At 38.1% G+C, this 13,906-nt stretch overlaps 1 protein-coding gene and 1 long non-coding RNA gene across 2 annotated transcripts; both read left to right on the forward strand.

Moving 5' to 3' along the window:
• Positions 1 to 9,712: 9,712 nt before the first annotated feature.
• LOC121995396 (zinc finger BED domain-containing protein RICESLEEPER 2-like) lies at positions 9,713 to 11,042 on the forward strand. The gene is made up of 3 exons (XM_042549145.1): positions 9,713 to 9,890; positions 10,011 to 10,336; positions 10,431 to 11,042. The coding sequence occupies exons 1-3, from the start codon at positions 9,713 to 9,715 to the stop codon at positions 11,040 to 11,042; spliced, it is 1,116 nt and encodes a 371-aa protein (XP_042405079.1).
• Positions 11,043 to 11,205: 163 nt separating this feature from the next.
• LOC121998349 lies at positions 11,206 to 11,844 on the forward strand. The gene is made up of 2 exons (XR_006116481.1): positions 11,206 to 11,539; positions 11,609 to 11,844. It is a non-coding gene; the product is annotated as an uncharacterized LOC121998349 (long non-coding RNA).
• The last annotated feature ends 2,062 nt before the right edge of the window (positions 11,845 to 13,906 follow it).

The following is a 13,906-nucleotide window of genomic DNA, read 5'->3' on the forward strand; positions in this document are numbered from 1 at the left end:
TTTCACCTGGCTTCACTCACCAAGACTTTCAAACTGCCTAGCTTCACTCACTAGGATTTTTACCTGGCTTCACTCACCAGGATTTTCTCTCTGCCTAGCTTCACTCACTAGGTCTTTCACCTGGATTCACTCACTAGGATTTTCCTTCTACCTAGCTTCACTCATTAGGTCTTTCTAGTCAAGTATCTGGTCAACCTTGACCTACTTAACTCTTCTTCAACCAACCTGATCAGACCCTGATTAGAGGGGAATTGCACCAAACAATTTCCCCAAATGAACAACTGCACCTGCACTTGTCCATATCATCGAAGTCTTGTATTATCAAACATCGAAACTCAAACCAAGACTCAAGCTTGGTCAACCAGGTCAACCTTGACCTGAGGGATATTGCACCAACAATCTCCCCCTTTTTGATGTTTGACAATACCTCATTTAAGTTAGGCTAATTACCATAGCCTCAACTTCCTTCATGCCACTAGGTAATGAAAGCGTAAGTTAAACCCTACATTCTCCCACTAAGAAGGAAACTCCCTCTTAGATAATTAAGACCTAACTTAAACCCTACATTCTCCCCCTATTGGCACACATCAACAAATTCAGTTGTTGAAAACTCTCTCTTTTGAGACTCTCCCCCTGAAGAGTTGCTCATCATTGTTCACAACTTCAGTCGTTGTGATCAACACGATAATGAAGGCCTCATACCCTTTATTATCATCAATGCTCGCCCTTGAGCATTAACAAGGTCCAATAACTCAAATGAAGGTCGCATACCCTTCATTTGTATCGAATGCTCATCCATGAGCATATGCCAACTTGAATCACTTGAACAATGAGGATATCCACTCCCCATTAAAGTTCAAACGCTCAACCTCGAGCATGTTCTTAAAAAAAAGGTTAACCACCTTCCAAGGTTCATGAAAAATAGTTTTCATGTCTTTAAAGAGTACCTCCCCCTAAACATATGGTCGTACCTTCTATCATTGCACCAACAATAACTTAGAATCCCTAAACCTTTAGGAAACCCAAATTTAGAAGTTTTAAGGTTCAAAAGTTCAAAATTTGAATCTCCCTTAACCAATCCATCCTTGTTTTCAACATGAAAACACCCTTTTTATATATACAAATGTATTTTTAGGGGTTTGGAATGGTTACCTAGACTAAAATAGGTTCAAAATGCTGAAAATAAGCTTTCCCAGCCAAAATTAGCATCTTCGATCGATTGGAGTTGGGTTCCAATCGATTGAACCAGCTTGAATCGATCCACTGATCGATTTAGAAGGGCTGGATCGATCGGTGGATCGATCCAGACGGCTTCTATTCGCGAGAAACCTGCCCTAAATCGATCGCCCGATCGATTGAGACCCTTCAATCGATCGGGTGATCGATTGAAGGCCTGATAGTTCTGAAATTCACTTTCAGTGAACTTCAGAAACCCCTAGAAAAATCTGTAAAATTCCAAAAATTGTGAAAATTTGTGTAGATATTATTTAGGGTATACTTTATCATGGAAAAATAGTTTTCTATGAAAATATATCATATTTTCAAAGATTATCACAAACTTGAAAAGTTGCAAAAACTTTAGTATTTTCTTCTAGTTTGTGCCTAACTATTCAATGGTGATTACTATCAAACGATAACCTTCGCCAATGGTTTTCCAAAAGCATTTTAAAACAAATTTTTAAAAACCAATATCCCACCATGTTCCTTGGGCTTAATACACATGACTTATACATTAGCTTTCCCAATGATGGGAAAACACATAGCTATGTGTTTTGATGAATTTAAAACTCAAAAGAATGCACTAAATCGACATCTTGAGTTTTGTTCATCATCCTAACATCTCACTTGTATCTAATGTGCACTAAAACACATACAAGTCACCTTATGGGTCTTTGTGAGATGTAAAGTTTGGTTTTGCCCTAATCTAGGGATCATACATATCTATTTAGGTATTTTTGAATTATAGACATCCACCAAGGATGTTACTTGTTAATTAATGCCATTAGTCCTTAATAAAACAAGGAATTAAAATGCTTCATGATGATGTTATGACATACATAAAAAAGAAATAATTTTCAAAAGAAAATTTCCTATAACTATATGATGTATGGATGATATGACATGATATTTTTTTTTGTTTTTCATAATAAGACATGAGTGCAAACACAAATAAATAAATATGATGTCATGACATTTGATAGGCAAGCAAAACATGGCAAGTTAGCATAGATAAAATACCTAGATTACCTACCTAAGTATCCTTAACCCTTAGCTAACGTAAAAATTTAAACCCTAGATTGTCCACTATTTCCCAAGAAAATGTCAAATACCAAATTTGACATTTCTTTTGCTTTTCCTAATTTGTGCCAATTTAAATTAAGCATATTTCTCAAATTTTGGCACAATTTACTCTTTTAAAGAGTAATCAATTGAGTTAAGGCTTAAATTTGTCTTTAACTTCCTAAGAACATACCAAAATCCCAACTTGGTAGTTCTTATGATTTTCTCAAATTGTGTCATTTAAAATTTCATCCAATTTCTCAAAATATGACACATCTTACTCTTTCCAAGAGTAAGTCATTAATCCTTATCATTTTCAAAGGTTAACAATAACCTTGAAATGCTCTTAGAGTGTCAACTTTATCATGATTGGGTTAACTACCCTTTCAATTAGAGTTGACACTCTCTAACCCATCTACGGGGTAGAGATAATGCTCCTAGGAATCCAAAACCTATTGGTGCTCCTTGGATGCTCTAGGTACTCGCTAGGGATAACCTCCCTAGATACCTTCTTAGTGACTTTGTTTGGCTTCTTAGAAGCCTTGGTCACCTTTTCTAGGTCAACTCTAGGAATTCCTTCTCTAGTGACCTTGTTAGTGACTTTCTTGGACTTCTTAGAAGTCTTAGTCACTTTTGTTGTAAAAATACTCTTAGGAATAACCTTCCTAGTATTTTTGATTTGACCATTTGACCTAGACTCGGTTCCATAGCTATATGGAACCTTATGGTAAGAAATTACATCCTTCTTAGCCTTTGGTTTGTATCCCAAACCTCTGTGGCCATTGGATGACTTTTGTTGTCCTAAACCTAGGTTATGCTCATTTTGCCCTTTAAGGATATTTTCCATCCTTTTTAAGGTCTTTTCTAACTTATCAAGTCTTGACCTCAAGACTTGATTTTTCATCCTTAAGTCCTTAGCTTTAGGTTTTTCAAAGAATTCATGAGCATTTTTATTTCTAGACCTATAACTAAAATTCTTAGGTTCCTTGTCTCGATTTTTATCTACCTTTCTAAACCTAGTGTCGTAGTTTTAGCATGGAGAGCCATATATTTTTTTTTAATACTACCATGCTCCCTATTTTTATGGTAAATAACATTAAAATGATAAATATTAGAACTAGCATGCTTTTTACCATTATTTAAGGGGATAGGCTCAATAAATGATACCTTTCTTTTTACCTTGGAGGCTACCCCTTGATTTGTGCTTCCTCCAAGAGCCTTGATCGCTTTCTTCCCCTTGGGGCATTGGCTCCGGTAATGTCCCTTTTGATTGCAAGAGAAACACACAATGTGCTCTTTGCTCTTCTTTGTTCCGGGAGCGGTCTCCTTGGGCTTCACCTTGCCCTTTAGTGCTACTTGGCCCTTCTTCTTGGCCAATTTGGGGCATTTGCTCTTATAATACCCATGTTCCCTACACTCAAAACATATAATATGTTTTTTTTTATTTGAAGCATTTATACCTTCATGTGTAGGGATGACATCTTCTCCTTTTGATTCGGAGGTAGAGGCTTCCTCTTGATCCGATAATGATGCTCCTCCGATAGCTTTGACTCGACTTGTGGAGGTGGAAGCTTCTTCATCCTTTTCTTCTCTTGACCCGGATGTGGAGACTTCTCCTTCTTCTTGATCCGGGGTCATCGAAAATTGCTCCCCCTCAATCCTAGAGGTGGAGGCTTCTTCATCTTCGTCTTGTGTATGGAACAAGGAGTATGCCCTCTCCTTGCCCTCTTCATTGCATTCCTTTGAAAATGAAGCTTCTTGGACTTCTTCTTCGGGAGATGAGCATCTCTCACCTTCGAAATTCTCCTCCTCTTGGTCTTGCTCCAATGAGTCACCCTCTTTGGATTTTTCTTGGATTGGTACAGTAGAGGGGATCTCATGAATCTTTGCCAATTTGCTCCATAGCTCTTTGGCATCTTCAAAATTTCCAATTTGCTCCAAGATGTTGCTCGGCAATAGATTGACCAAAAGCTTGGTCACTTTATCATTGGCCTCACATCTTTGAATTTGGTCTTGGCTCCACTTGCTCCTCTTGAGAATTTTGCCCCTTGAATTCTTTGGAACTTCGAAGCCTTCCATTAGAGCAAACCATTGCTCTATCTCGACCATTAAGAAATTCTCGATCCTTGATCTCCAAAGATCTAAGCTCATCATTGTGAATGGTGGAGGCACCCTTGTGTCGAATCCAAGACCATCTTGGAATTCCATTTGAAGTTGAGCTTGATGATGAAGTCTTTGACTTGAAAAATTTTGCTCCAACTTCTTCACCCTCTAGCTCTTTGCCCCTTTCAGTGATGATTCCGATGAAGAGCGGCCTCGCACTGATACCACTTGTTAGGACCAAAATGTAGCTAGAGGGGGGGGTGAATAGCTCGTCGCGTGCTCGTGGTCGGCGTTGCTTGTTTCTTCAAAGATGTGCAGTGGAAATATATAAGAAACAATACACACAACGCTAACAAGTAGATTTACTTGGTATCCACTTCCAAAGGATGTGATTAGTCCAAGGATCCACACACTCACACACACCTCCACTAATAAACACTCCTTTTCAGTAACTACTGAAGGCGGAGAAGCCCTACAAGTTTACACTATAAGAAGAAAGGGAAAGGATACACAAATACAAGCAAAAGCTTACAATGAGTATAGAAAACTCTAACCCTAGCTTTCTTCCTCTTGCTGTAGATCCGCCTCTTGACTTGGAAAAACCTCCAAGAGCTTCAAGAACTAGCGGTGAGAACCCTGTGGAGAAGCTCTGTGATCACTGGTGAAGATCGGGAGAAGTGGCTGAGAGTTCTACCGAAGGAATCGCATGCTGCAGCCTTTATCTGCGCCAATGGTCAGATCCCGATCGATTGGATTGCTCCCAATCGATCGGGGAGGCTTTGGATCGATTGGTCGATCGATCCAGAGCGCCTCTGTGCTCTGCGGGAAATGCCTGGATCGATCGGCTGATCGATCCTGCCTATATCGCGTAAAAACGCGCCACCCCAATCAATCCACTGATCGATTGGGGTCTCTGGATCGATCGACCAATCGATCCAGAGACGTTCTGTGCGCTCTATGACTTGCCCTCTCGAGGCTTGTCGCGGGGACCTTCCCAATCGATCGACCGATAGATTGGGCATCAGCCAATCGATCGGATGATCGATCCAGACATTGGTTTTTGCCCAAAACTAAGTCCCAAGCCCCCAAACCAATATCCGGTCAATCCATGACCTGTTGGTTCATCATGCCTAGCATCCGGTCACCCTTGACCTGCTAGGACTCCCTCACCAAGTGTCCGGTCAATCCCTTTGACCCACTTAGACTTTTCCTCATCATGCCAAGTATCTGGTCACTCCCTTGACCTACTTGGATTTTCACCAAATGTCTGGTAAACCTTGACCCATCTTGATTTCCTTGTGCCAAGTATCCATACAATCCTTTGACCTACTTGGATTTCCCAACATCAGATGTCCGATCAGCCTTGATCCATCTGAATTTTCCCTTTCTGGTTTCACTCACCAGGACTTTCAAACTGCATAGTTTCATTCACTAGGACTTTCACCTGGCTTCACTCACCAGGATTTTCTCTCTGCCTAGCTTCACTCACTAGGTCTTTTACCTGGATTCACTCACCAGGATTTTCCTTCTACCTAGCTTCACTCATTAGGTCTTTCAAGTCAAGTATCTGGTCAACCTTGACCTACTTAACTCTTCTTCAACCAACCTGATCAGACCCTGATCAGAGGGGAATTGCACCAAATAATTTCCCCAAATGAACAACTGCACTTGCACTTGTCCATATCATCGAAGTCTTGTATCATCAAACATCGAAACTCAAACCAAGACTCAAGCTTGGTCAACCAGGTCAACCTTGACCTGAGGGATATTGCACCAACAATATTAATTTCTAATTGAAATTTGGAACTAAAAGATTTTCAACTTACAGTTATATATCCCCATGCAAGATCCAAACGATTTTTAGGTATTTTCCTCCAGTCTAGAAAACTAAGGGGTAACAAGTTCCCATTTTGAGCAATCGTTCCCACAAAATTTGAAAGCGTGGGTTGCATTTCTCCATAAGGTTGACCCCTTTCATTAAATCTTACAACTAGTAAGTCATTGGGACCTAATAAATGAACATCCCTCATCACTGTCCTGCCCCGTGTATTTTGGCTCCTTTGAGATTAACCTGAAAAAGTATTTAAAACATAATATTAATTCATTAAAAAACATAATGTTACTTCATTGTAAATTCAATTAGCTATTCATATCCCCCAAAAAATTCTAACCTTCCTCATTATGCTCAACATTGTGTTGTAAGTCTAATTCAGCATTTTGTGTTTCCGATGGAGAGTGCGGCAGTGGTACATCTTGTGGTTCATTTTCACCATTTAATCCTCTATTATTTGATTCTTCTCTTCTAGATTGTCCTCTGGTATTTTGAAGCAACTTTTGAATTCTTTTATTCACCATTTTCAAAGTGAAGCAATTCCTACAAGAAATAGACAACAAGTGTGTGACATTTTTCAAAAGATGATTACATACTCATATTTATGTTGCAAATTCAAACTCTTATCCAGATTTTATATCTTTAAATTTTGACAATTCCAAAAAAAAGGCCAGAAAATTAAGATCAGACAATTTTATCTGCAAAATGGTGACAATAAATAAAAGCTAACAAAAGATAGTCAAAAACATAATGAGATATCAACATCTTTAAACCATGAAAATAAAAATTAATCACGCCTAAAACAATGAAACTAGATTCAAATATATATATATATATATATATATATATATATATATATATATATATATATATCTAGTTTTACACACACACATACACACACACACACACACACACATACTTCAAGCAAGAAATTACCTCCAAGAATCAAAATTAGTTATAATGTTCTCCCTGAGAAGTATCGGTAAAAGGAGATGAGTAGATGAAGCAATATATATCAATACATTGTTGGTGCAATATTCCCTAGATCAAGGTTGACCTGGTTGACTGAGCTTGAATTGGGTCAAGCTCGAGTCTTGATGTTTGGGTTTCAATGTTTGACAATATATGAAGACAAGACATGGAGATTGCAGGTGCAATTGTTCATGTGGTGAGATTGTGAAAGAGAGTCAAGTAGGTCAAGGTTAGGGGTGCAAACGAGTCAAGCCACTCGTGAGCTGCTCGTGAGCTGCTCGTGAGCCGCTCGGTCAAAGCTCAGCTTGAGCTTGATTTTGACTGAGCTCGAGCCGAGCTCGAGTCGGCTCGTTTAATATTCGAGCCGAGCTCGAGCTCCTCTAATACTGACTCGATGGCTCGTCGAGCTTTTTCGAGCCCAACTATATATATATATATATATATATATATATAATATATTTTTATTTATTCATGTGAATATTGATAAATTTAGGTCATTAAGTAATTAATGATAAGTATTAGGGTAAAGGTGTAATTTTTGAGAGTTTATTTTTTAAATAAAAATACCTTTCTAAATCCAAGTTAAAGTAGTCAACCAACTCAACCCTAATCTCATCCTCTCACCTTTCGCCGCCCTCACCTTTCGTCGCCGCCAACCCTTGCCCTCCATCGGCGCCGCCTACTCAACCGTCGCTGTCTTGCCTACTCAGCATCACCCTCAGTCGGGTTCAGCCCTCACCCCCTTCCCCGTCGCCCTCAGCCCTCACCCCCTTCCTTATCTCCCTCAATCGTCAGACGTTGCTCTCAACCCTCACCCTCTTCCTTATCGTCCTCAATCGTCACACGTTGCCCTCAGCACTTACCCCCTTCCCTGTCACCCTCAACTTGATTATAGGAACATCGGTTTGGTTCTGTGGTGGAAGGTTGGTTTTCTACATAACATTATAAGCTAGGCTTTGAAGAAATCCTTAAGAGGAGCTGCTGGAATTGGGTTTACACTACGGTGAAAGCTGACAAGGTAAATTGTAAATGTGATTATTTGTATCTTTTAAATGCTTTTTTAGAGAGGTTTCTTCTGTACTATGGTTTTTTCTATTAGCTGAGTGGAGAAATAATCTTTTGAGGTTTTCTGGACTTTGGAAATTAATATGGTGATCCTTTTGTATATTGTTGGTTCTGTATTTTTTTCCCCCAAGTCAATGGAATCATTCCTAGAGCAGTAAATGCCTTAAAACCCTTGATTTGCAAGTTAGTCGTGTTATGTGTATTTGGGGCTAACTTCTTCAGTGCTTTAGGTGCCCCTCCTATTGGATTTTAATGGGCGATAAGATTATATTTTCTTGCACAATCCGTGTATGCACTTCTGTTGTCTTAATTTATATGGTAATATTTCATGGTGTGATTTCTCCACTTTAAATTGGAAATTTCTTTGAACTAATCATAGCAATAACCATATCTGATCTTCATTTCTATTCATATTCTATGTAGCCTTTTATAGTATAACACTATAACCTCAGTCTGAAGTTAGTCATATTTTTAATGCTTTTGCAATTCTGTTTTTATTAGTCTATTTAATATGAATGACCTATAAATTATGTGTGCTTGCAATATATGGAAGTGGTAATGAATTGATTTGCTGTGGTTTATTTCCTTCATTTTTTAGGGCGGATTTCAAAGATTTGACCTTGGAAGTTTGGAGCTTGTTTTTTTTTCTCGCAAGTACTTACATGGAGTTCTTTTGATTCCTACAAACTAAAGATTTGAATGTTGCTTTATAGACAATATTTTCTCTTTTTATTATTGTTTGAGCATTTTATAATTTATTTGATAATTATTTATCTCTGGATCAGTTATGTCTGTAGAAGAGTCATCTGTTCCACTTACCGTAAATAGTGCCATAGCTAAAAGTAATGAAGTTAATCTTGAGATCAACAAGGAAATTATCACAGCTGGTCAAAAAAACACAAGAAAATGCTAAAGAAAAAGAGGAAGAGGGGTTCAAAACAAATAAAAGGAAAAAAATTTCAGAAGTGTGGAATGATTTTGACACAATGGATGGATCAAAGAAAGCCAAATGTAAACATTGCCAATCTCTTTTTACATTGGGTAAATCAGGGCCCACATCAAGTCTTTTGAGGCATAGATTACATTGTGTGAAGAGAAAAATTTATTTGCAAGAAGCTGAACAACAAACAAAGTTGAATTTTTTTGCCCACTGATTCAGCTTCACCATCCATTCTTACTTTGCATTCTGGAAATTTTGACATGGAACAAATGAGGGAGGCAGCTGCTCATTAGATTATGATGCATGAACATCCATTCACTATTCTTGATGAATAGGGGTTCAATTTAATGATGAGGCGTGGAATGCCTGAATGGCAAAAAATTAGTAGGACGACATGTAGAGCAGATTGTATGAAAATTTATGAGGTTGAGAAAAAGAGGTTGAAGAAAAGTCTTGAATGCATTGATAAAATAAGTTTGACAACAGATTGTTGGAAGTCAAAGACTCAAAAAATTGAATACATGGTTGTCACTGGGCATTGGATTGATTCTTGTTGGAATTTGCAAAAGAGAGTTTTAAGTTTCATTAACATTCCACCACCAAGGGGAGGTCTTCAAATTTCTGATGCCATTTTTAAGTGGATGAAAGAGTGGGGTATTGAAAATAAGGTTTTCACTATTACTTTTGATAATGCTTCAAGTAATGATTTGGCCATTCGGTAAATGAAAGATACCATTCAAAGATCTAGAACATTGGCATGTGAAGGAAATTTATTTCATATTCGTTGTTGTGCACATATCTTGAACTTGTGCGTTCAAGATGGGTTGAGGGAGATTGAAGATATTATTAGTAATATAAGGGAAAGTGTAGAATATGTAAATCGTTCAGAGGCAAGACGTATGCAATTTACAGAGTGTGTGCAACAATTACAGTTGAAGGATAAAAGATTGATTCGTGATTGCAAAACTAGGTGGAACTCAACTTTTGAAATGTTAAGTTGTGCACTCAAGTTCAAAGAAGTTTTTCAAATGTTCAAGAACATGATCACTTTTATGGTTGCTGCCCTCAAGAAGAAGAATGGAATAAAGCTCAAAAGATTTGCTCACTGTTGGAGGCTTTTTCGACAGCCACACACATCATTTCAGGTAGTATCCTACTTCAAATTTATTTCTTCAGGAAGTTCAAAAAATAAAGTCATCATTGGATACTTATGCACAACATGAAGATTTGTTTCTTAAGCAATTGGCTAGTAAAATGAAAGAAAAATTTGACAAGTATTGGGGTGATTGTAATCTATTGATGGCTATAGCTGCTGTGTTAGATCCAACCAAAAAAATGCTTGCTATTGAGTTTTGCTTCCCTAAGCTTTATTCTGAAATAGATGCCTCTAAGCATATCTCAAAAGTTAAGGAGATAATTAATTCTCTTTATGAAAAGTATGTTGTTGAAGAAACTAATAAAGGAGTGCCTCATCCATCTGAGTCTGAGAGTTTTGGTTCTTCAAGTGTTAAAAGAAATCAACAAAGTTCTGTGTATAGTTGGGATGATTTTGATGACTATTGTGCAAAAGTTGAAACTTCGGAGACTAAGAGATCTGAATTGGTAGATTATCTTGAAAAGGGTCGTCTTAAGAAGAATGAGATTCCTAAAATATTTTCGTGTTTAGAATGGTGGAAGATGAATAGAATGCAATATCCAATATTGTCAAAGATGGCAGCTGATATTTTAGCTATCCCAGTGAGTTCAGTGGCTTCAGAAGCAACATTTAGTACAGGGACGAGAGTTATTGATTCTTATTGTTCATCACTATCTCCGGACACAGTGCAGGCTCTTCTATGTGGGGGTGATTGACTTCGAAAGATACATGGACTGAAAAAAAGACTAAAGTAAGTTAAATTTCATTATTAGTTTTCTAAGTTACAAACTAATCATCTAATTATTTGAATTTTTCTTTTTTAGAAAGAGAAAACTTACCAGGAAATTTTTCTTCCAGTATCTACCTCTTAAAGTAAGTTAAATTTTAGTTTTTTGTTTAACATGTGCTTTTGGTTTGATTATTATGATATTATAGTTGAGCTTAATATCAATCCATATTATAGCCTCTCGGTACATAAGAAGAATTCATTCTTCTAACCAAATGATTGGTCTTTTCTATAATAGATAACTACAAAACTGCAGAAGCTAAGCACGTCACTTTGATATAGATAGTGTTAAACAATTGTTCCCAGTTTAGCAGTACTTCCCTACATGAAATTGTTTCACAAAGAATAAAAGAGCTTTATCACTAACATACATGATCTTTCAACAGAACAAGTCATTGTCATCCAATCCATGTACTGAAGACGAAGGTATTATAGTTGATTATTATGGTTTGAATGCAGTGCAGGTGATATAACTGAGAATTTGATTGAATGCAGTGCAGGTGATATAACTGAGAATTTGAGATGAAGGAAGATATTGAACGTGGCAAAAATTTGATATTTTGAGCAGCTAATCAATTTAGATTTTGGAATATCATGTATGTTGGGTCATTATGTTTTGATGTTCAATAATTTGACTTTTTATTGGAGAAACAGATAATTGTATTTTGATCAATTTTATGGATGAAGATGATACTGAATATTGCAGAAATTTGATATTTTGAGCAGGTTTAGATTTTGGAATATCATGCTTTTGGGTTTAGTGTAAAACTGTAAACTATATTGGGTCATTTTTTGATGTTCAGTAATTTGACTCTTTTATTGGAGAAATAGATAATTGTATTTTTATCAATTTTTTGGATGAAGATGGATATGTAGCAGAAATTTAATATTTTGAGCAAGTTTGGATTTTGGAATATTATGTTTTTGAATTTGGTGTAAATTATGTTGGGATGAAGTTTGAGAATAATTATGTTTTGATGTCCAGTAATTTAACTTTTTTATTAGAAAGATAGATAATTGTATTTGATCAGTTTTATGGGTGAATTTGATGAAGTTGTTAAAATTGCAGTAAAATAAGCTCAAGTTATGATTGGCTTTAGCTCGAGCTCGAGCTCGAGCTCGAAAGCTTGCTTTTAATTCGAGCTTTTCGAGTCGAGCTCGAGCCTTGGATTAAATGATCGAGCCGAGTTCGAGCTCAAATTTATAAGCTCGATCGAGCTTGAGCTCGAGCCGAGCTAACATAAAATGAGTCGAGCCGAGCTCGAGCCAAGGCTGGCTCGAGCTCGGCTCGACTCGTTTACAGCCCTAGTCAAGATTGACTGGATACTTGACTGGAAAGTCCTGGTGAGTGAAGCCAGACAAATGTGAAAGTCTTGGTAAGTGAAGCCAGGCAGAAGGAAAATCCTGGTGAGTGAAGCCAAGTGAAAGTCCTAGTGAGTGAAGCTAGGCAGAAGGAAAATCCTAGTGAGTGAAACTAGGTGAAAGTCCTGGTGAGTGAAGTCAGGCACAGGAAATCCAGATGGATCAAGGTTGATCAGACATCTGGTGTTGGGAAGCCCAAGTAGGTCAAAGGGATTGACCAGACACTTGGCACGAGGAGAAAAGTCCAAGTGGGTCAAAGGGATTGACTGGACACTTGGTGAGGGAGTCCTAGCAGGTCAAGGGTGACCAGATGCTAGGCATGATGTACCAACAGGTCATGGTTGACCGGATGTTGGGTTAGGGGACTTTGGACTTGTTTTTGGGCAAAAACAAGAGCTGGATCGATGAGTCGATCGATTGGCTCATGCCCAATCGATCGGTCGATCGATTCGGTGAGTCCCCGCGACAAGCCTCCTCCCAATCAATCACTGGATCGATTGGGGAGAAGTGTCGCGCGAACAGAAAGCCTCCCAATCGATCAGCCGATCGATTGGGAGCCTCCGATCGATCGGGCGATCGATTGGGAGGTACGATTCGCACGATAAGCCTTGGATCAATCAACCAATTGATCCAGGCAATTCCCGAGAGCACAGAGGCGCTCTGGATCGATCGACCGATCGATCCAAAGCCTCCCCGATTGATTGGGAGCAATCCAATCGATCGGGATTTGATCGTTGGCGCAAGATATAGTTGTTGGTGAGCGTCTCTCTCGGTAGAACTTCCACGGCTTTCATCTCCGATCCTTACAGCGACTCCAGCCACTTCTCCACAGTTCTCACGCCAGATCTTGAAGGTTCTTGGAGGTTTTTCCAAGTCAAGAGGCGGATCTACAACGAGAAGAAGAAAGCTAGGGTTAGGGTTTTCTTGTGCAAACTTGTAAGCTTTTGCTTATATTTTGTTTCCTTCCCCTTTCTTCTTGTAGTGTGAACTTGTAGGGCTTCTCCGCCTTCGGTAGTTATCGTAAAGGAGTGTTTTATTAGTGGAGGGTGCGTGAGTGTGTGAATTCTTGGATTAATCACCTCTTGTGAGGTGGATATCAAGTAAATCCTCTTGTTAGCATTGTATTTTTGTTTCTTGTTTGTTTTCCATTGCATATCTTTGAAGAAACAAGCAACAACGAGCACGAGATCGCGCTGAGCTATTCACCCCCCCTAGCTACATATTTGGTCCCAACATACATTAGATAGTTAAGTTTAGGGTTCTAGAAATTAAATGCAGGAATCACGAAAAAAATAGTAAAATAATATGAGCGCTAAAAAAAGGGTAGCCCTTTCATAGTCAATAAACATGGTATTTTAGTTTTATTTTGGTAAAATTTTATGGTTAAAATCTTGGTGAACCATATTAAAATTGTGCAGGTATAGAAATTTT

This window comes from Zingiber officinale, chromosome 6A (assembly GCF_018446385.1).
Source record: "Zingiber officinale cultivar Zhangliang chromosome 6A, Zo_v1.1, whole genome shotgun sequence".
Taxonomy (NCBI): Eukaryota; Viridiplantae; Streptophyta; class Magnoliopsida; order Zingiberales; family Zingiberaceae; genus Zingiber; species Zingiber officinale.